General features: G+C 51.1%; 1 protein-coding gene across 1 annotated transcript in view; it reads right to left on the reverse strand.

Annotated features, from left to right (window-relative positions):
- Window positions 1-9336: 9336 nt before the first annotated feature.
- LOC111139537 (POU class 2 homeobox 2) overlaps window positions 9337-22692 on the reverse strand; it is a 32331-nt gene continuing 18975 nt past the window's right edge. Inside the window, 9 exon segments of the mRNA XM_022491835.1 lie at window positions 9337-9439; window positions 9905-10106; window positions 11299-11365; window positions 12605-12781; window positions 12861-13009; window positions 13098-13239; window positions 13507-13668; window positions 15112-15203; window positions 15297-15402. Of these exon segments, the coding sequence (XP_022347543.1) occupies window positions 9400-9439; window positions 9905-10106; window positions 11299-11365; window positions 12605-12781; window positions 12861-13009; window positions 13098-13239; window positions 13507-13668; window positions 15112-15203; window positions 15297-15402 (1137 nt within the window). The 3' untranslated portion in view covers window positions 9337-9399.

Below are 22692 nucleotides of genomic sequence, written 5' to 3' on the forward strand. Positions count from 1 at the left end.
TTGGACATTTTATGTGTTTTTGTCTGGCCCAGCTGTGTGGGGTGGAATTTGGGAGCTGCCTTAATGGCTTTGTCGACATCCAGAACTGTCTGGCTAGGAGGAGGAGGAGTTTAGTAGACATTTACTGAATTGAAGAGGCCCAGGGCTGGACTCAAGAGATCGGGACTTCACCCTGGTGCGGCATGGGAAGTAGTGTGGCTGTCTAGCCACTAGAGGTCCCCATAGCCCCATAGCAAAACCCGAAGCTGTTTCAGTCGGCTGCGAGAACAAGTTTGGGAAAACCGGTTTTTTTCTCACCATTTCTGCCCCCAGCTCCTGGCCTGATGTGAGCCATCTCCCCCGAGGCCATCTTGTTTTCTCACTGTGGATCCCTGAGGGCAAATGTAGGTCTGGGAAAGGTGTGATCTCCAGGGCAGTAGAAGAGGGTGGTTCCTGGGACCATACCCAATGGTGGGGTTAGAAAAGATTCTGGGGGGAGGCAGCCTCATAAGGAGAGTTCCCTTGACACCCGCCTGGAACTGAATTCTGACTTAGCCAACAGACGGGGAGAGGCTGGTCGGAGTGGTATTTGCCTAGTTTGTCTCAAGAACTTTCCTAGGTTTTTATAACAGTCATCAGAGTCATCTGTGAAGAAAACATCTTGCAGAACAGGAATCTGAAGAGGGAAGCAGGCTGGTGATTTGCCCATGGTCATTCAACCCACATGGGACAGAGCTTGAATTGAAGCCTAGTTTCATCTGGTTTATTCTCCCATACGCTTCCCCTGCAGCCTGCTGCCTTCTGCATATGTGGGGGAGGACAGTCGAGAAGATGGCGATTGGAGGGAAAGCTCAGTTGCTCTGCTTGCGTTGTCTCTAAGGGCCTCGGCCCCAGAAAAAGAGTCCTCACCAAGGTTACTCCCCACTCCAGTCTTTCTGATGGAGAAAATTCGTATTTGGAACCCTGATAACTGAGAGGTGAAAGGAAGCTGTTTGTATTGAAACCAGGGAAAGGGAGGCCTGAGAACTGCCCACTCAGACTCTGTTACTCTCGGCCCGGTCACTAGTCCTGGAGCCTCGGGGCCCCGGGCTCGGAGACATACACTGGTTTCTCCTTATGTCAGGTGAAAAGTGAGGGCTCAAAAGAGGGGAGATTTACCCAGGCCACAGACTATAAAAGCCAAGTCTCCTAACCTGTAACAGAAACTTGACTACATAAGCCTTATTATTTTAAGATTTTTTATTTATTTATTTGACAAAGAGATCACAAGCAGGCAGAGAGGCAGGCAGAGAGAGGAGGAAGCAGGCTCCCCTAGAGAGCAGAGAGCCCGATGCGGGGCTCTATCCCAGGACTCTGAGATCATGACCTGAGCCGAAGGCAGTGGCTTAACCCACTGAGCCACCCAGGCGCCCCTACATAAGCCTTATTATTAAAACAAGTCACCTGTTTGATAACTTGACTGCACTCTGGGGCGCCTGGGTGACTCCGTGGGTTAAGCCTCTGCCTTTGGCTCAGGTCATGATCTCAGGGTCCTGGGATCGAGCCCCGCATCAGGCTCTGCTCAGTGGAGAGCCTGCTTCCCCCACTCTCTCTCTGCCTGCCTCTCTGCCTACTTGGGATCTGTCAAGTAAGTAAAATCTTAAAAAAAAAAACAAAAAAACCTGATTGCCCTCGTTAAGAGCAGTTACCTGTTGAGCAGTTGTTCTCCAACAGAGTGTGTGAAGCATGGACACCAGCTTTCAATGACCTCATACCCTGCAGAAAGGCCTCAGGCCACCTCAGCCCTGCATGCCAGATCCCCTTTGGTCCCCAAGCAGAGTCATTCTCAAACTGCCTGTTCCCAAGAAGAGCAGCAACGTCGTGAAAGTCCTATCAAGTAAGTGCTTAGAACAATTGGAGGGTCTGTCCCTGCCAAGCCAGACAGGTTGAATCAAGAAAAGGGACGAGGATAGGGGAAGGGGGAACGCTGAGGGTGCTGGTTGACTCCCAGATTCAGAAGAGAAGAACAGCTCTCTTCCTCAACTGTTCAAAAGAGGTTCCTTTTTAGAGCCTCTAATGAAAACTTCAGACTCACCCTGAGAGAAAAGCTGACGTGTGCAAACAATGCTGAACAAGACTCATTGTTCACCATCACCCCGCTGAAACTTGATGGTCCTCAGTTGAACCACTGTCCTAAAAAAAGATGGCACAAATCAAGCCCTTATTGGATGCTGGGGTTTGGACAGCAAAAGGCTCTTGAACTTTTTTTTTTTTAAGATTTTATTTATTTATTTGACACAGAGAGAGAGATCATAAGTAGTCAGAAAGGCAGGCAGAGAGAGAGGGGGAAGCAGGCTCCCTGCCGAGCAGAGAGCAGAGAGCTGGATGTGGGGCTTCATCCCAGGACCCTGAGACCATGACCTGAGCTGAAGGCAGAGGCTTAACCCCCTGAGCCACCCAGGTGCCCCTGAACTTTAATGCTTGTTAGGCCAATTCCCCCAGAGATTCAGATCCAGCAAACATGTCCAGATGAGATCCAGGAATCTGCCTTTTTTTTTTTTTTTTTTTTTTTTAGAAGGAGAATCCCAAGCAGGTTCCATACTCAGTGCAGAGCCTGACTTGAGGCTCAGTCCCATGACCCTGAGATCATAACCTGAGCCGAAATCAAGAGTTGGATGCTTAACTGACTTGAGCCACCCAGGTGCCCCCAGAAATCTGCATTTAAACACCAATTCTGGGGCACCAGCTGTTTCAGTCAGTAGAGCATGCAACTCTTGATCTTGGCATTGTGAGTTTAAGCCCCATGTCGAGTGTAGAGATTACTTAAAAATAAAACATTTAAAAATAAATAGGGGAGACTGGGGTCATGGGATTGAGCCCCAGGTCAAGTTCCAGGCTGGGTGTGGAACCTGCTTAAGATTGTCTCTGCCTCTCTCCCCACCCCCCCCACCCCCTCGCCAATCAATAAACAAACACCAATTCTGATGCAGGTGACTTGCTGACCCCTCTAAGGAGCCTTGCAGTGCCTATTTTTAGTTGGATATGGGAGCTGCGTAAGGAGAAGAAAAGGTGCTTTTTTTCTTTCAATCTTGCCAAAATGATGCAGTGCCACTACTTCGTACCTAAGTGATCAACCCCTCTTCTGTTCTTTTCCTTTCTCCTATCTCTCCCACCCCCTCCTGTTGAATTTGCAGAATCCCAGCATCTGTGTGCCAAGCATACATCAGAGGGGTGGAAGAGTGGCAAGGAGACATGATGCCAGTGAGAAAACCTAGCTGTTGACACCATTTCTGATTTTCAGTTGTGAGGTCTTGGGGAGCAGCCCACGGCCTGGCCTGTAAAGCGACTGTTCTTGTCAAATGACCTAGTCAAGCTGGGCACAAAAATTTGAGTGTTAATGTCACTCTGAGAAAGAGTGTACCTCGTACCACCAGACAACTTCAAAATCAACTGTTTTTCAAGGGTCTTGTTAGTCCTCTGGGCATGGAAGTGGGGAAGGACTCACTGGCTTCCTGGCTTTCCCATAGTTCTCATTTACTGAAGGCAGTGTTGCTAGAGATCTGTCCTAAGCACTTACCTTGTCATCTCCTTTAATTCTTCAACCCCATAGGGTTGGTATTGCCCATATGTTGCAGATGAGGACTTTGAAGGTCAGCTATCAAAAGTCACACAGCTATAAAATGGCAGAACTGAGATGTGAATTCAGAATTTTGAATTCATCCTAAATTCTGAGACTTGGTTCTGTTGGGTGAAAATATGGCTCAGGCCTCACTTCTGAACATATACTGTTTGAACAGAAGCAAAGTCAGCCCCCTACGCAGCACACACGTACCCACCACCCTTACCAGAACAGAGAGGAGACCACAGGAGAGCAGGCAGCATTTCTCTCTGTACAGTTTTTACTTTTTTATTTTTTGATGTTGTTCAGATGAATGACACACTCAAGTTACAAAAATGGGGCCTTAAAAGAAGCACATTGTACAATGAACAAGCAGATTGGAGTTAAGAACACTGAAACGCTAACCCGCTACCACGAGAAGAGACAGGGAGGGGTACAGGATGGGCAGAGAGGGGCTACCAACACAGGGGTCAGACAGAACTGAAAGTGGGGCTAACTTGCTGAGAACAGATGAAAGGCAGGTCTCCTCCAGGCCTACTCAATTTCCAGACACCATTTCATGGTCTCCCTTGCCCTCTACTTGCCACCTCCTCCCTCCCCATTCCAACCTGGTCATCTAAATGAATGGGTGGGAGACACCCACCCCAGAAAGGGCTGAGCCACTGAGATCTTTACAAGGTGGGTGCTCATCTTGCCCTAGCACAGGCTTGGATTTGGGAGGTGACAGTGGCAGCAGTGGGACGGGAAGCCAGAAAGGAGCTAGCAGAGAGGAGTTGATCCAAGATCAGGCCCCTGCTTTTCCCCCAAAGACTCCTTGCCCCTTTCCCACCCCACCAGGATCCAAAGGCCCTCTCTACAAGTGCAGAGAAGTCCCAGTCACCCTGCAGATATGTAAATAAATAAATACTGAGCCCCTGGACTTGGAGGACAGGCTGGGGGAGGGGCAGCAGGGATAGAGGAGAGGAAAGGGAGGCAGAAGGGAGGGGTCACAGACATAGTAAATAGTTGTCTCCGTCCCAGCAACACTTCTCTCTAGATTTTTCTCTCCTTTTTGTGTTTGTTTAACAAGGAGCTAACATTTCAAGGACAAATACTTAAAAATATACATTATTTTTTTCTTCTTTTTCGCCTTTGTCATCGTCATCTTGCTTTGGAGACTGCTGAGGTCAAAGTTCAAACCGCACTAAGGAGCTGCGGCTTGGAGTTTTTGTGTATTTTTTTTAATTTTTCTTTTTTAATTTTTTTCACTTTTTTTCCAACGTATAAAAAGGTAGCGGAGTTGTCTGTGGGTTTTTTTTTTTTTTTTTTAAATGTTTAATTTTTTGGTTTTTTTTTTTTTTTTTTTTTCTCTTGGAGGCCTTTATCTCTCTCACTTGCCTTTCCCACTTGGAGGCCAGTGGGGGCCCGCGTGTCTCAGTCTTGCTCAGTCGGTCTCACTCTCTCTCTCACTCAGTTCCCCCTACCCTGGGCTAAAGGGAGAGAGAGGCACCCTGGGATTTGGGTGGGCAAGGAAATTATCAGGTCATCACCTAAGAGGCTAATCCCTTAGCCTGTCTTCCCAGGGTGCAGGGCTTGGAGACCCTCTCTTGGGCTTCCCCAGGGAGGAGATGTGCTGGGGGGGGACAGAAAAAGACTCATATCCTTCCCTCCCCTCCTGATCATAGCCCCAACTCTTATAGGGCTTGGGTTCCCCATCTCCACCCAACCCTACTTAAAACCCTACCCCCTCCCTCCCAATTCCAACCCCCACCCTCCCAGAAGAGAACAGAGAGATGTTTCAGTTACTGGCATATATATATATATTTTTTTTTTTGGCACAAAAGGCCCACCATTAGGGTAGACCCATTCTCTGTCCCTCCCTCAAGTAGGAGGTCAGTGTTGGGGAGAAGAGAATTTCAGAAGGCTCCCCCTTCCTCCAATCCACTCATCTTCCTCTCTTTCTAGCCCAGGCCGCTGGCCCCCCACCTCAGACATCTCACCTAGCCCAGAGCCTAGCTTGGGGTCTCCCTCCCCATCTCCCACATAAAGTCCCCCAGCCCCCCAACTCTCTCGCTCACACACAGACACACGGACACAGGCTCTGTACAGACCACAAAATAAAAACGATGAGATAGTTTTGTTTCCCGGAGTCGAGACAGGGGGTACTGGAGTGGAAGGGGCAGAGCGGGGTGGGGGGCATGAATTCCCCCATCACCTTCCCAACCCTGGCTCCCTCCAGCCCCCCAGCCCCTTGCCCTGGCTGGCCCCCAGCCAACGATATTTGGTTTCCTTTTTTTAACATTAAAGTTCTATGAGGTATTTGGTGCCTTATCTCGAGTCCTCGGGGGAGGGGGGCCCAGGGGGGAGACCTGGGGCACACATGCCCCTCCCTCCCTCCCACCCCCTTCCCAATATTTGGTTTCACAGCTGTAGTTAAAGCTTGGGATTTGGTTATTTTTCCCCTCCCAGGAATTTTCTTTTTTTTTCTTGTTTTTCTTTTCCCAGTTATGGGGGTTGGATGGGGAGGGTCCCTCCCCACCCCCGGCTGGACGGGGGTCCCTCCACCAATGTCAGGGCATTGGTCCCATCCCTGCCCCTGCTTCCTCCTCTCCCCCTGCCCCACTCCCCCCACACCAGGGGGTGCGGGGTGTGGAGTGGCCCAACTTGATGGGGAGGAAGCAGGATGAAGTGGGTGGTGGTGAATCCTGGATTTTCTTTCCTTTTTTTCTTCTTTTTTCCTTTTTTTTTTTTTTGTTTTTTTCTTTTTGTTGTTTTTTTTTTGTGGGGTTTTTTGGTGGTTTTTTTGTTTGTTTGTTTTTTTGGTTTTTGTTTTTTTTTTGTTTTTTTTTGTTTTTTGTTTTTTGTTTTTTTTTGGTCTAGAATCATAGTTTTTGAGTCATCTCCACCATGCCTTCCATGCTGCCTGTCTTCTCAGAGGGGTATTTGGTCGTAATTCCTTTCATTTTGCTCTGCTCAAATGTCCTTCCTTTCTGTTCAGGAGCCCTTGGCCCCCTCTCCACCCTTGGGCTGGGGCCCAGGCCCTCTCGCCAGTCCCTTCTCTTCAGGAAATAAACATGGACAAACTCAGAGGTAGGGTAAGGGCAGGGAGTTGGTTCAGCGGAGATGCTTACATTCCGGCAAGGATGGGTCGACAGCATGCCAGGCCCCATCGGTGCCAGGGCGGGAGGGGCAGCCGCTCCACTGCTGCCCAGACAAGGCACCCCGAGACCCCCAAAACAGCCGAGTCTCTGCTGTCTCCGTGGCCCAGCCCAACAGTTTCATTTCCCGGGTGGGAGAAAGGAGACAAGAAAGAAAGAACGCTGAGGCCTCGGGGGACCCAGGGTGGCAGCCGCCTCTCCTTGGAGTGTCCAGTGGCACCGCTGGGGCTCGGGGCTCTGGGCTCCCCGCTGCTCCGCCCAGCGGGGTCCAGGCCTCTGATTTCAATGGCTCGCGTCCTTCACAGCAACACTTTGGTTTGAGGAGAGACACAGAAAGATGGGAGACTGAGAGGGGCGAGAGAAGAGTGAAGGATGAGGGGGAGAGAGAAGCAGAGAGAGAACGGACTGAAGAGAACAGAAAAAGAAATCAAAGGAGGAATCAAACCACCCGAAAGTTTGTTCGTTTTCCTTTGTCCATTCTTTTTGCTTGCTTATTCCTTGTTTCGTTCTTTTTTTTTTTTTTAAAGCTTTTTCAATGGATTGGGGGGCAGGGAGCTTGGGGCTCTTCACCCCTGTCTCTGACCCCCCCCCCTCCCAGCCCTGCCCACCCGCTTCCATCTGCCCTGGCTGAGGGACAGGCCCAGCCCCAGCCTCCCCCTCCGGCTTTCCCGAAGACGACGTCCATGAGGTATTTGTGAAGAGAAAGAAGCGTCTGTCCTTCCATCCGCCTTGGGGACCAAGGGCCTGGACCACTGGCGCAGGGGCTTGGCTCCACCTCGCGGCTCCTTCTTATTCTTGAAAAGTCCTCGTCTTCTTTCCCTTAAATATATATATATCTATAAATTCTTTTTTTTTTTCTAGTTTTAATTTATTGTTTGTTTGGTTTTTTTGTTTTTTGTGTTTTGTTTTTGGTTCAAAACTTTGTTGGCCTCCACATAGCAGGAGGGCAAAGTGGCTCCCAGTGGCATCTCTCCTCTGTCCGTTGAGACGGGTCTGGGGCTGGGTAAACATGGGGTCCAGCCAAGACTTGAGGGAGGTCTCGTGGGAGTGGTGGCCACCACAGCGCCCTCTCGGATGGGGACCACAGGTCATGGTACTGTCCCCACCACATGGACCCTGATGGGGATGCCACCTTGAGGAACCCCACCACTGGGGTGCGTGCGTGTATACATGTGTGGGGTGGGGGGGAAGAGGCATCTGCCAGTATCAGAGGGGCACAGGGTGGGAAGAGCGAGGTGAGTTCTCTTTTTGGTTTCTGGTCAATGTCAAAGAACGTGAAGGATCCCACGGATAGGCACTGGAATATGAATTTTTTTTTTTTCAGGGAAACTGACAGACGAGGATGGGAAAAGAGACAACTCAAATGCCCTCACCTCATCCCTCTTGCCCGAAACGTCCACCTTCCCCTGGGCCGGGGCGGTGGGTGGATTCCAGAGCAGAGGACAGTGATGGGGTTGAGGGGGGCACATGTGAGAGCTAGAACTTCGCAAAACAGCCTAGCCCACCCTTCAAAGGGAAAAGGGAGAGGTACGAGGGGTGAAAAGTCATCCCAAGCCTGCCCCTGTGCTCTCCCCTGGCTGGGGGAGGGAGGAGGTTAAAGCGAGACCCCCTGCCCAGGTGGGGAGAGCTGGGGGCCAAGGGAGAGGGGACACGGTAGGGACACATTCTGTTGAGCGCAACGCTAAAAATTCTGTACATCCTTTGGATGAAGCTACTGAATATTTGGTGTAAGGTTGTTCAGGCCCCTTCTCTTTCACCTTCTGGAAAAGAACATTTGGCGGGTGGCTCTGAGCCCAACCCGTTGGCCCCAGGCTGTGCCCTGTCTTCGCTGGCCCAGGGCTGGGGGCTGGGGCTGGAGGCTGGCACATTCTCTTTTGCCTTCTCTGGCCCCCACTGAGGGAGGCAAGGTTGGGGGTTGGCCCCCCAGCCAGGGGCTTGGCGAGAGGTCCGCCCTGCCGAGGCTTCTCTGCCCCTGGCTGGGGTTCTTATTTGGTGTCGTAGCAGTGAGGGTGAGCACACTGAGATCTGGCTCGCAACTGGTTTTTGGTTTGGTTTTGTGGGGGATTTTTTTTGTTTTTGGTTTTGGTTTGTTTTTCACCTCTGGTTCCTTTGGGGCAGCTGGTTTCTGTTGCGATTATTTTTGGTTTCTTTTGTTGGTTGGTTTCTTTCATTTTCTTTCTTTCCTTCTTTCTTCCTTTTGTTTTGTTTTGTTTTGTTTTTTTGGTTAGTTGGGGTTTTTTTTTGTTTTGTTTTTTGTTTTTTTGGTCTTTCCTCCCTTGTCACTCCAGCTCCAAGGACCCTCTGCGCCACCACCGCGGACCTCCTCGCCCTCTTCCCAGGCGGGGGGACTGAGATGGGGATCAGAGGAGTAGGAGGGGAGGCAAGGTGGGCCCTCACTCGGGCTTGGACCCTGCCTCGGGCCCCCCAGGGCCTCCAGGGGTCTGTGCTGCCGCCTCGCTGCAAGTGGAGGACGAGGACGAGGACGAGGAGGAGGATGAGGAGAGGCCCGGAGACTTGCTGGAGATGGAGGCCGCGACGGCCGCAGCGGCTGCAGAGACCAGGCCCACGCCAGGCGGGGCGCTGAGCAGGGGCAGCCCAGCGTGGTTCAAGAAGAGCGGCGAGGTCACCAGGCCGGGGCTCCCCGGGGCTGCGCCAGCCGCCCCCAGCACCAGGTTCCCGCTGCCGTCAAGGCTGGTAAGGGGCAGGGTTCCACCAGAGGCCAGGGCTGGTGGGGAGAGAGAGAGGCTGGGCTGGGGCGCCTTCCAGCATCCTTCCCACGGTGCCCCCTGTCTTCCCATCTGCCCCACTGACCCCCATCAGCACCCCTCACACCTTCCCCAAAGGTGAGATGGGTATGAAGAGGCGAGCGATGCAGTGAGCGGGGACAGGATGGCATGGCTGGAGCAGCAATGGGGGGAGGCTCGAGGCCCCAGGGGGCCAGGCTGGTGGCGATGGGAGGGACATGAGGCAGAACGCACCTTGGATAGTGGCCAAAGGGTTGTTGCTCATGAGGGCTGGACTCAGCCCGGAGCTCAACCCCACCATTGTGCTTCTGCAAGAGGCAAAGCAGAGGCGTTAGCAGGGGCAGACACCCACCAGCGGCAGAACTGGGACGCAGCTCCCACCCCGGGAAGCAGCAGCCACCCTGCTTCTCTCCCCACAGCCTCCCAAACTGCAGCTGTCCACTTACCCCGTGCTGGGGTTCAGGCCCGACAAGCCGATAGCCGAGTGGCTGCCTTGAGGGCTGGGATTTGTGCTGTTGGTGGTGGCCGGGGGTGGGGGAGTGACAGAGGGGATGGAATTGAGGGGGGGCGCGGCCCCGCCCCCGCCCCCGCCCCCTCCGGCTGTCCGGCTGGGGTGGAGCGTCCCCACAGCTGAGGATAAGGTAGTAACTGCCAGAGAGAGACAGACAGACGGAGACTTCAGCTTCCACTCGTCGTCCACCGGGGAACCCGGGGTCCACCCCTGCTCGCCTTGCCGCCTAGCGCGCGCCCTGCAGCATCTCCTCCCCCACCCCCACCCCCCCCAGGAACAAATTTAGGCCTCCCGCCCGCTCTTCCCACAGCCGCGGTGACAGCGATCACAATAATCGCAGTGTGAGCAGCCGTCACCCACGGAGCCGAGCCCCGTGCCCGGGAGCGCTCACCCGGCGCGAACCGCCCCCCACCCCCACAGAGCCTCGGTGTGGGGCGCCCCGAGGGCTACCCTGGGGCTCCCTCTAGGGGCCAGGCCGGGGGTTGCAGCTGTGCGCCCCAAGGTGGACCGGGCTCGGAGCCGGCTAGGGCCACATTGCCAGACAGCCAAGGGCGGCAATTTCCGAGCTGTCCGTCCCATCTGTACCCTTGGGAGAATGCCTTCACCTCTCTGGCCTTCAGTTCCCTAACTTGGAAAATGCGGTTAATAACAGGACCGACTTCATAAAATGGGTGTGAGGATGATTTTTTTTTTCTTTTTTTAGTTTATTTAAGTAATCACCACGCTCAGTGTAGTGCTCGAACTCACAACTCTAAGATCTGGAGCTGCATACTCCACGGACTGAGCCAGCCAGGCTCCAGTTTTATTATTCTTATATATATATTCTTATAAATCCTTATATATATTATTCTCATATACACAAGCCCCGTCCCAGGAAGGGAGCAAGGAGGGCTTTGGGTACAAAAGAGTATATGTGTGTGTGTGTGTGTGTGTGTGTGTCTGTATGCAGACATACACTCTTGTATGTACATATTCATGTATATAGCTTCTGTATGTAGTATACATTCACAATAATTTTATAAAACCTGAGGCTCAGAGAGGTAAAGTCACTTCTGGAGCTCACACAGTTTATAAAAGGCAGGAACAGACCTGAGGACATCAACTTTTAGCAAAGCCCATGCTTTTCTCATAGGAAATCGCAGAGCAGAGGAGAGCCGAGCTGCTCTGGCAGGGAGGGGTGAAGCTGCCCTCTCCCCTCCGTGCCCCCTGCCTCCCTCATCCCCAGGCTCAACCTTCAGGCCCACAGACACCCAGAGCCACTAGAGAACCCCGGGCCTGCACTGGGTCTTCCCAATGCCCCCTCATGGGGGGGCTCTTGCCTGCCCTGACCTGTTGTGCTCAGACTGCTGGAAGCTTGGGACAATGGCAAGGTCCCGGCGCCCCCCTGGGGTGTGACCTGGGGAGAGACGAAAGAAGGCATGTTGAGGCCACTGTTTCCCAGCAGCCCCCATGATGCTCCCTGTGGGGAAGACCCCCATTCATCTGCCCTCAGGCTGAGGGGAGAAGGGGCTTTGGGCACAATGCTATGCTTATATTATGCTAGGTTCTTTCCATCGTATCTAACTTAACATTTACCCAACGTGATCCTGAGCCACAGGCAGGAAGAAATCATTCCCAGTTAAGAGTGTTCCCCCATGTTTCCTCTGACACCATCCAGCTGCAAGTCTAAAGCGTGTGTGTGTGTGGGGGGCAACTGTTATGATCATAAGGGGTGTCTCTGCATCAGAGTGTTGGGGTGTCCTACTGCTTGATTTTCTGGGACCACCCACCAGCCTCCTTCTTGGCCTCCCTGCCTCCAGTCTTGTCCTTCTATCATCTCCAATAGCCTCATTCTTAATGTGACCCTGTCCCTTCCCAGCTCAAAAGTCCACCTTAGCCCCTCACTGCCCGTGGTTCACATTCAAGCTCCTCAGCATGTTACTTGAGAGTCTGGCCCCTGCCCAGCCCCTACCCTCACACTCATTCATATACATTCCTGCTCCAACCACATTAAATTGTGCTGGAGTTCCTCTAGTCGGGGTCAGCACACTCTGGCTTCTAGGCCTTTGTGCACAGCAGTCTTCAAGTGGCTGGCGGCCTCCCCCTCGTCCTTTAGAACTCAGCTCAGGTGGTCTCTTCTTCCTCCATACCAAGGGGGCGGGGGGCTCCTCTCTGTCACATCACAGCCCCTTTCCACATAAGATGCAATAAAAAGGTGTCCCAGTGTGTCTGATCCTGAGTGGGTCTGTGTGCAGCTGTGAGCCTGAATGTACACCCAGGGACAAAATGCTGTCCCTGCCTGTGTCTGTGTGTGTGGCTGTGAACCTGTGTGTGGAGGGAGGGGTACCTCCATCCCTTAACCTGGGATCCCTCCCCGTGTGGCCATGCCCTGTGAGAACTGGGCTCTGTTTTTTGGCTCTGATGGTGTGTGTCTGTGGATGCTTGTATGCCCTACATAAGACCACAGTTTCCTGAAAACTGTCCCTGGGTGACTGTGCTCTACCCATGTGACAGTCTGTCCCTAAAAGTCAGTCTCCCTGCCCCTGTGCCAGGCACTGAGAACAAGCAGGTAGACTGTGCTTCACAGAGGCGCCTGCCCAGGGGCGGGGTGTTGCCAGAGCTCTATGCCCCCCACCCCCAGGGGGGCTCCTTGTACCAGATGGGGGCTGTAGCTGGCCGGTTTCCCCGGGCTGGGCAACATGGGGGCTGCACTGCAGGGGTTGATGCGTTTTTCCTTCTGGCGCCGGTTGCAGAACCAGACGCGGATCACTTCCTTCTCCATGTGCAGCTGCTCTGCGATCAGCAGGATCTCCTCTGAGGTAGGCTTCTGGTTCTGCGGGCAGAGGGCTGGTGAACCCCAGGTCCACCCCGACCCCCCACCCCAATCCTCAGGACCGCACAGAAGGCCTCACCGCTAGAAAACTCTTCTCTAAGGCGAAGCGGACGTTTGTCTCGATGCTGGTCCTCTTCTTGCGTCTCCGGCCGGGGAGCCCGTCGAAGCCCAGGCTGGGGCTGCTCAGCTGGTTGGGGCTGGGCAGGCTTGAGTCCACAGACATAGTCTCTGTGCCCGGGCAGAAACGGGGGCATGAGAGGGCGCCTCCTGGGCCCAGCACCCACCGTGCGCCCTGGGAGCCCCAACCCAGTCCCACCTGCGTCGTTGAGCCACTTCTCCAGAAGGGGCTTGAGTTTGCACATGTTCTTGAAGCTCAGGTTGAGGGCCTCGAAACGGGAGATGGTCGTCTGGCTAAAGTCGTTGCCGTAGAGCTTGCCCATGGCCAGGCCCACGTCACCCTGGCCGAGTGAGATGGGAACCGGGCAGTGGTCAGGGCCCGGCCTGCGGGTTAGGGCTCACCCGCGGCACAGGCTGGCCACACCCCTGCCCCGCCCACCAGCCTGCTGCGGCATCGCCCCTCCCTACGACCTGACCACGCCTACTGCCCAAGCTTCAGGGAGAGAAGCCCGCCTCCAGCCCACCACCTGGCCAGGCCGCTTCAGACTCACGCCCACCGCCCCCCACCGACCCGCACCCCCCCACCCCGCTGCCCGGTGGCTCCAGACCTGTGTGAAGCCCAGCTTGATGCGGCGTTGCTTGAAGGTGCGGGCGAACTGCTCCAGCTCCTCCAGGTCACTGGGCTCCTCGGGGTGAGATGGTGGCTCCAAGCATTTGGGGGGCTGCGGGTGCGAGAGGTGCGGGTCGGGCAGCGTGGGGCGGGTCACGGCCTGGTAGGGTGGGCAGGGGTGGGTGGGATGCAGGACCGAGGACCAGGATGGGGCTCAGCAATGGCTGCACAGTTCCCCCTCCCTCCTTCCCTCCCTGCCGTCCCGCCTCTTCCTGCAGGCTCTCCTCTACTGGTCCGCAGGAGGCTGGTGCGCGCTCACTGTCAATCCCCACCGAGGAGACTCTGCTGCTACGTAGGGACCTCTCGCTGCCCCAACGCTCTCTCAGCACATTCCCTCCCAGCATGCAAACTCCCAGAAGGAGTAGCCCGCTCCTTTCAACCAACTGCTTTTTCCCTGGAGCTGGGGGCCATGTTTTTATCCTTCTCTCAGACGGGGATTCAACGACTGGCTCTGTTACCGAATTGCCAGGTAACTCAGGCAAGTTTCTTAATCTCCCTGGGCCTCTGCAGAATGGAAACAATCATGGCTGCTCTGCCGACCCCATGGGGTTGAGGGATGGGAGAACCCCCTTAAAAGTTGCAAATAAAGTGAAAGTATTTTAAAAAGTTGATGGGGAGGGTGACTGGGGGATTTACAAAGAAGCAACAACTCTCTCTGGATTGCTTCATTTCCCTAAAAATATCTGAAACAGGCGTTAAGTGCAACCATGTTGGTCATACAAGCCCTCCATCCATTATCCAAACACTGGAGCCATATGTGTTTTGGAACCCAGAAATTTTACAGATTTTAGAAAGCCTACACAGGGCACATATAAATAATGTGACCCCCCCCCCCATCAGGGTCAAGGCATCGCTCCATCACCGAACACATTAACAGCTCTTAGCAAAGCACACATATCACACGGAGGGAGAAAGGGAAGTCAGACTCCCTGCCGTAGGTCAAGATGGGTTTTGCAGCCAGATGACTTCTGGTCTCACATTACAAAAACAACTTGGTTTTCCAAGCATTTTGGGTTTCAGAATTCAGCCCAGCCCTGTATTATCTCTAAACTTTTGGGGTTTTCTGAAATAGTTCATATTTTTTGAAAGTTCATATTTAAAAAAAAAAAGTGGCTAGAAGGGAACACTAAAATCCATAAAGAATCATGAAAGATTATTATTAAAGCCTAGAACCCAGTCAGCACACTGAAAGAAAGGCCAGGCCACAATCTATAGGGTTTTTTTGTGTGCTTATACACGTGTGCATTTTGGGGTAGCGGGGGTCAGATCAAAATCTTTCATCAGATTCTCAAAGGAGTCCATGTGTCTGAAAGGGTTAAGAGCTGCTGGCATGGCTGATTCCCCTCCTTCTATAGAGGAAGAAGCTGACCCAGACACGGAGCACTAAGGTCCCACAGCAAATCAGTGGCAGAGCAGGGCTGGTCCCCAGGTCTTCTGACTCCTGTCCTGGCTTCTGTGGTCATGAGAAGGGTCGAAGGGAGAGGAGACCCTCACCCTCCCACCCCCATTCACCCAGCCTGGAACACTCGGTGGACATTCTCACCTGTGTGGGCAGCCCGGCCCGGGGCTGGGAGGTCAGAAGAGCTCCCTGGGTTTGCTGAGGTAGCTGGAAGAGATTTGGCGTCGGTAGCAGGCCTGGGGAGACAAGGGGATTGCATGGGGTGAGGGGGGAGGGAGAGTTCTGTGGAAGCATCCTGGGGAGGGGAGGCCTTCGGGGTGGGCCCTTACCTGGCTGACTCTGCTGGGCCTGTGGCAGCAGGAACTGAGCAGGTGGCTGGAGGTGGTGGCCGGGGACAAGCACCAGCTGCTGAAGCTGGAGGAGCTGCTGTATGTCCTGGCAGGGAGGGGGATGGACAGAAAGACAGCCTGAGTCCTGGCCCAGCTCCCTCTGCATTGCTTGAGCCCTGAGAGACTCCACAGGGTGGGCCGGGAGGGACAGAGCACTGGCTCTGAATGGTGTCCCATAGTGTCCCAGAGCTAAGCGCCCCCAGGAGGCTTCTCCCAACCCAGTGCTACCAGAGCATCCTATCTGGGCCATCCCAGAAGGGCTCGCTCTTGATTTACCTGCTCTTTCTTAAAGAAATATTTGCCTTGTCTTACATTCCTGCAGAACAAATAAAATTGTTTAAAAATGTAAATCAGACCAAGTCTTCCTTTCTCTTAAAACACTCGAGGCAAACGATACCAAGTCTGGAATTAGCTTTAAAATACTCCAGCACAGTAAATTGGTTCAACCACTTTGGAAAACTCTTTGGCACTGTTATGGTTTGAATTGTGTCTGCCCCTCAAAAAATATGTAGGAATCCTCACCCCCCCACCGGAACCCCAGAGGGTGACCTTATTTGGAGACAGGGTCCTAATCCAATATGATGGGTGTCCATTTAGTAAGGGGGAATTTGGACACAGAGACAGACATGTACAGAGGGGAGGCACTGTGAAGAGAAAGCAGAGAGAAGATACCCAACCCTGCCAACACACTGGCTTTGGACTTAGAGCCTCCAGAACTGTGAAAGAAGACATTTCTGTTGTTCGAGACAGCCACTGGCGGCTGGTTGTTCCAGCAGCTCTAGAAAACAAGTAGAAGCATTATTTACTAAAGCTGAATGTACGCCTGCCTCACGACCCAGCAGTTCCACGCCTGGGGGTAAGCCACTGTAAATGCGTTTTTGTGTTCACCAAAAGACACATACCCGAATGTTCACGGCAGAACCATTTGTAATAGCCCAAACCCAAAGATAGCCCAGGTATCGAAAGCATCGAAATGGGTGAGTAAACTGATTCAGTGGACTACTACAGCCACGAGAAGGGGCAGTCTACAACCTATAATGACGCACAGCAAAATACACGTCCCGGACATGATACAAAGAAGGAGCTAGACACGGTAGAGAGCATCCTATCTGGTTCCATTCGCATGTGGGGAGGGAGAGGCAAGAAGGCATCACAGGGGCGCCTGGGGGGCTGGCCATATTCACTTCTTCATCTGGCTGCCAGTTACATGGGTATGCTCAGTTTGCAAGGGTCGTTGGTCTGTATATTTATGATTGGTGCACTTTTCAGTATTTGTTACAACTTCAATGAAAAGATTTTTTTAAAAAAAGAATTTATTTATTTATTTGACAGAGAGAGACAGCAAGGGAAGGAACACAAACAGGGGGAGTTGGAGAGGGAGAAGTGGGCTTCCTGCTGAGCAGGGAGCCTGATGATGTGGGGCTCAATCCCAGAACCCTGGGACCTGAGCCAAAGACAGATGCTTAACGAATGAGCCACCCAGGTGCCCTGAAAGATTTTTTTTTTTTTTTTTTTAAGGGAAATGAGGCAGGGACAGAGGGAGAGGAAAAAAAAAAAAAATCTAGCCTCTCTACCAGAAAATGAGGGATATAGATGAAACAGGATTGGCAAAAGTTTGGAATCTGTTGAACTGGGTGAAGGCATGTATGGTTCCTTATATCATACTCTCCACTTTTAGCTTTGAACATTTCCAAAAGAAAAAGTAAAACACACACACACACACTCCAGTGGCTTCTTGTGGCCACAATAATACAATCAAAACTCCTCACCTGGTCTCTAAGGTCCTTTATACCAAAGCCCGTGCTAGTCTTCCTGACCTCAACTCCTACCTCAGGGCCTTTGCACATGCTGTTCCCTCAGCCAAACCAGTTCTAGTTGTTATACTCCTACCTAATCCCTTCTTATCACTCAGGTCTTCACATAAAATCACCTCTTCAGAGGCCCCTGGGTGGCTCAGTCAGTTAAGTATCTGACTCTTTTTTTTTTTTATTTTTAAAAATTTTATTTATTTGACAGAGAGACACAGCAAGAGAGGGAACACAAGCATGGGGAGTGGGAGAAGCAGGTTTCCCACTGAGCAGGGAACCAGATGTGGGGCTTGATCCCAGGACCTGAGCCAAAGGCAGACACCCAACACCTGAGCCATACAGGCACCCCAAGTGTCCAACTCTTGATTTCAGTTCAAGTCATGATCTCAGGTTGGTGATCTCAGAGTCACGAGATTGAGCCCTGCATCAGGCTAGGCATGGAACCTGCTTAAGATTCTCTCCCTCTCCTGCCCCTTCCACTTGTGCTCTCACTCTCTCTCTCTATCTCTCTAAAATAAATGAATAGGAGTGCCTGGGTGGCTCAGCCGGTTAAGCATCTGCTTTCAGCTCAGGTCACAATCTCAAGGTCCTGAGATCGAGCCCCACATCGGCTTCCCTGCTCTGTGGGGAGTCTGCTTGTCCCTCTCCCTCTTTCTCTCTGTGTTCTCTCTCTCTCTGAAATAAATAAGTAAACCATTTTTAAAAAATAGAGAATAAATAAATAATAAATAAATCCTTTAAAAAAGATTCTCTCTCTCTCTATCCCCACTCCTCAGGGACTCACGCTCTCTCTTGGAAAAAAAGAAAAAAAAGATCACCTCTTCAGAGATGCCCTCCTTGACCATCTAATCTAAAGCAGCCACTACCACCCTCCTTTTGTTTTTTAAAATATTTTATTTTTTAAATTTATTTGACAGAGAGAGAGAGAGAGAGAGACAGCGAGAGAGGGAACACAAGCAGGGGGAGTGGGAAAGGGAGAAGCAGGCTTCTCGCTGAGCAGGGAGCCCGATGTGGGGCTCGATCCCAGGACCCTGGGATCATGACCTGAGCTGAAGGCAGATGCTCAACAACTGAGCCACCCAGGCGCCCCTACCCCTCCCTTTGTCATTTTCCCTTCACCTTCTCTTTAAGACTTATTACTATCTCAAGGTATCTCTCATTCTGTTTAGCCTTTCACAGTGCATCTCCCTCACTGGTATGTCAGCTCCACAAGTGTGCAGTCTTGATGGTTCTGGTCATTATTATAATCCCAGCATCTAGAATAGGATCTGGCACCCAGTAAGTGCTCCACATATATTTGTTGAATGGACCCACATGGATACTTCATGATTTTTACCCAGCAACTTTTCTGTATACAGTTGAAAGTTATGTTATTTAGAGTAACATTCTTTTTCCTTCTGGGAAGTTGAGGGGGATGACACATGCCCCTCAATTCTTCCCAATGCTATCGTTATCCCAAAGACCAATCTGATGTCCTAGGACGTGAACAAGCTGAGGGGAAACACAAGCAAGTTGAAACAAAGGGTTCATTTCTTTAACATATAAAGAGTCATTACAGATCAATAAGAGAAAAACGAACAATCCAGTAGTGATTTGGCCAACGTAGGTCTGGTGACTGCCCAGCAAAGGAAATACAAACAGCTCTGAATGAAAAAACATTCAGACTCATTCACAGTAAGATAAGCACAGCCACAACTGCACAGAGATACTATTTTTACCTATCTGATGGGCAGATAACAGCAGTGCAGAACACGCTGTGTTGGGGCATATCGGGAAACATACACTCTTACACATCACTGGGGAGAAGATAATTTGGCAACATCTGTCAGAAGCAGGGCAGAAGACAAGAACACACATTTCTCCAAAGAAGATGTATAAATGGACAACAGACACATGAAATGCTGCTCAGTATCACTCGGCATCAGGGAAATACAAAACAAAACCACAATGAGATACCACCTCACACCAGTCAGAATGGCTAAAATTAACAAGTCAGGAAACAACAAATGTTGGCGAGGATGTGGAGGAAGGGGAACCCTCCTACACTGTTGGTGGGAATGCAAGCTGGTGCAGCCACTCTGGAAAACAGCATGGAGGTTCCTCAAAAAATCTGAAAATAGGGGCACTTAGGTGTCTCAGTGGGTTAAAGCCTCTGCCTTTGGCTCAGGTCATGGTCTCAGGGTCCTGGGATCGACCCCCACATCGGGCTCTCTGCTCAGCAGGGAACCTATTTCCCCCTCTCTTGCTGCCTGCCTCTCTGCCTACTTGTGATCTCTGTCAAATAAATAGAATCTTTAAAAAATTTTTTGAAAATAGAGCTACCCTACGACCCAGCAATTGCACTACTGGGTATTTACCCCAAATATATAAATGTAGTGATCTGAAGGGGCACAGCACCCCAATATTTATGGCGGCAATGCCCACGACAGCCAAACTATGGAACGAGCCCACATGTCCACTGAGAGATGAATGGATAAAGAAGATGTGATGTGTGTGTGTGTGTGTGTGTGTGTGTCTGTGTGTGTGTATATATACATATATATATATATGTATATAGTGCAGCCATCAAAGCTGAAATATTGGGGCACCTGGGTGGCTCTGTGGGTTAAGCCTCTGCCTTTGGCTCAGGTCATGATCTCAGGGTCCTGGGATCGAGCCCTGCATCAGGCTCTCTGCTCAGCAGGGAGCCTGCTTCCCCCACCCTGCCTGTCTGTCTGTCTACTTGTGATCTCTCTCTGTCACATAAGTAAATAAAATCTTTTTTTTTTTTTTAAGATTTATTTATTTATTTGACAGAGATAGACACAGCGAGAGAGGAAACACAAGCAGGGGGAGTGGGAGAGAGGGAAGCTGGCTTTCCTGCCAAGCAAGGAGCCCGATGCGGGGCTCGATCCCAGGACTGTGGGATCATGACCTGAGCTGAAGGCAGACACTTAACGACTGAGCCACCCAGGCGCCCCAAATAAATAAAATATTAAAAAAAAATGAAGTCTTGCCATTTGCAATGACGTGGATGGAACCAGCGAGTATTACGCTAAGGGCTATGTCGATCAGAGAAAGACAATTATCATATGGTCTCATATGTGGAATTTTCAAAAAAATTTTTTTAATGATTTTATTTATTTATTTGACAGACAGAGATCACAAGCAGGCAGAGAGGCAGGCAGAGAGAGAGGAGGAAGCAGGCTCCCCGCTGAGCAGAGAGCCCGATGTGGGGCTCGATCCCAGGACCCTGGGATCATGACCTGGGCCAAAGGCAGAGGCTTTAACCCACTGAGCCACCCAGGTGCCCCTCATATGTGGAATTTAAGAAACAAACCAGAGGATATAGGGTAAGAAACAAAACAGAGGATATAGGGGAAAAGAGGAAAAAATAAAACAAGATGAAATCAGAGAGGGAGAGAAAGCATAAGAGACTCTTAATCATAGGAAACTGAGAGTTGCTAGAGGGGAGGAGGGAGGAGGATGGGGGTAACTGGGTGGTAGACATTAAGGAGGGCACGTGATGTAATGAGAACTGGGTACCACATAAGACTGATGAATCACTGACCTCTACCTCTGAAACCAGTAATACATTATATGTTAATTGACTGAATTTAAATAAAATAAAATTTTTAAAAAGAAAAAAGAATGACAAAGGCCTATACCCTTTGACTCAGCCATTTCGCTTCTAGGAATTTATCTTAGAGATACGTTCACACTTGTGCAAAATGCCCTCCCTAGAAGGGCATTCCTAGCAGCACGCAGTGTTCCGCAAGAGGGGAAGTAAGCTGACCGTACAGCAGTGGGGAGCAGGTAAATGAGTGAGATACCATACATTTGTCAAAAAGAACAAGGACACTCTTCATGTCCTGATATGGAGCAATCTCCAAGATGTCCTGTTGAGTGAAGAGCTCAAGAGACAGAACAGTGGGTATGAGGTGCTTCTGTTTGTGGCGTTTGTTTGTTTTCGTTTTTTTTTTAAGTATATCTAGGTATTTCCTGGGTATGCATAGACTATACCTGGAAGACTATACCAGAAACTAGCAGTGCTGTAAGTCTTCCCATATCTCTCTCTCTCTTTTTTCTTTAAAGATTTTATTTATTTATTTGACAGACAGAGATCACAAGCAGGCAGAGAGGCAGGCAGAGAGAGAGGAAGGGAAGCAGCCTCCCCGCCGAGCAGAGAGTCCGATGCGGGGCTCGATCCCAGGACTCTGGGATCATGACCTGAGCTGAAGGCAGAGGCTTTAACCCACTGAGCCACCCAGGCGTCCCTTCCCATATCTCTTGAGTTTTGAACATTTACCTAGCCCGAATAAAGAAATAAAGATGTCCCACCCTGCCCTACCCAACCGAACACTCGCTTCTGCCCGACATCCCTGTTTCCCAACTGCGTATTTTCTGTCCACTGCAAAGGCTTCTGCTTCCTCTCTGTGCCTCAGAAAGTGGACAGAGTCCCCAGCTGCTCCTGACTTCTCACTTCTTCCCTCTAGCTGCTCATCTAAAACAAAGCTTAAGGGGTTTGAAGTCCCAACACTCCATTCTGCCTTGCCTTCTGAGTCTCTCCTCCTGGTCACTCACAGGGTGGCATCCCTTCCATGTGAGGCCTAGCCTGATATGAGTGAAGCCTGGAATTGAGGCCCCCCACCCCTTTACAAGAGACCCTTCCAGGTCCCCGAACCTAATTTTGGTCTCATAATTTTGTCTTCCTTTTCTCTAAAAGGATCTGCACATTGTATAAAGATGAGGCCGCACAAAACTGAACCCACCCTGCTCTACACTGCATTTCTCGCAATGCAACGCACTGGTTTATGTACAGTTTTCCTCTGCTCTCCTGTAACTCTAGAAGGCAGAGGCCAGGTTTTACTCTTCTTATATCCCTACCTCTCAACACAGTCTGGTCAGCCCCCATTAAATGCCCACTGAGCTGAATCAAAGAATAAAGCCAGAAATAAAGACTTACCACCAGTGTTTTCCTGACTAGCTTGCTATTTAAATTATCTGTTAACTACTGTCTCTACCCTAGTGCGACTCTCAGCGAAAACCCACCTTTCTCCCCAGAAGCCTAAAAGAGGAGTGTCCACAGATTTCTTTCTGAATCAGCAGGGAGAGTAAAAGGGTGGGGAAAATGCATCCCAATTTGCAGGGGGCCTCATGGGAAGAAGTCCAAATGAAAAACCCAACCCCACTCCATGCACGGCCACCCAGACCAGAAACTTAGAGGTCAGTCCTGATACCCTCCATCCCTTCCTCTCCCCCATCCAACACATCTACAAGCCCTAACAAAAAAAGTTTTAAATTTTTTCTGGGCTCAGAATTACTTGATGTCTGACAAGACTTACTACCCCCTTCTCAGAGTTTAAAAAAAAATGTGTAGGGGCGCCTGGGTGGCTCAGTAGGTTAAAACCTCTGCCTTTGGCTCAGTCATGATCCCAGAGTCCTGGGATCAAGCCCCACATCAGGCTCTCTGCTCAGAAGGGAGCCTGCTTCCTCCTCTCTCTCTGCCTGCTTCTCTGCCTACTTGGGATGTCTGTCTGTCAAATAAA

This window comes from Enhydra lutris, unplaced genomic scaffold, assembly GCF_002288905.1.
Source record: "Enhydra lutris kenyoni isolate GAN:26980312 unplaced genomic scaffold, ASM228890v2 scaffoldscaffold110, whole genome shotgun sequence".
In the NCBI taxonomy this organism is placed as follows: Eukaryota; Metazoa; Chordata; class Mammalia; order Carnivora; family Mustelidae; genus Enhydra; species Enhydra lutris.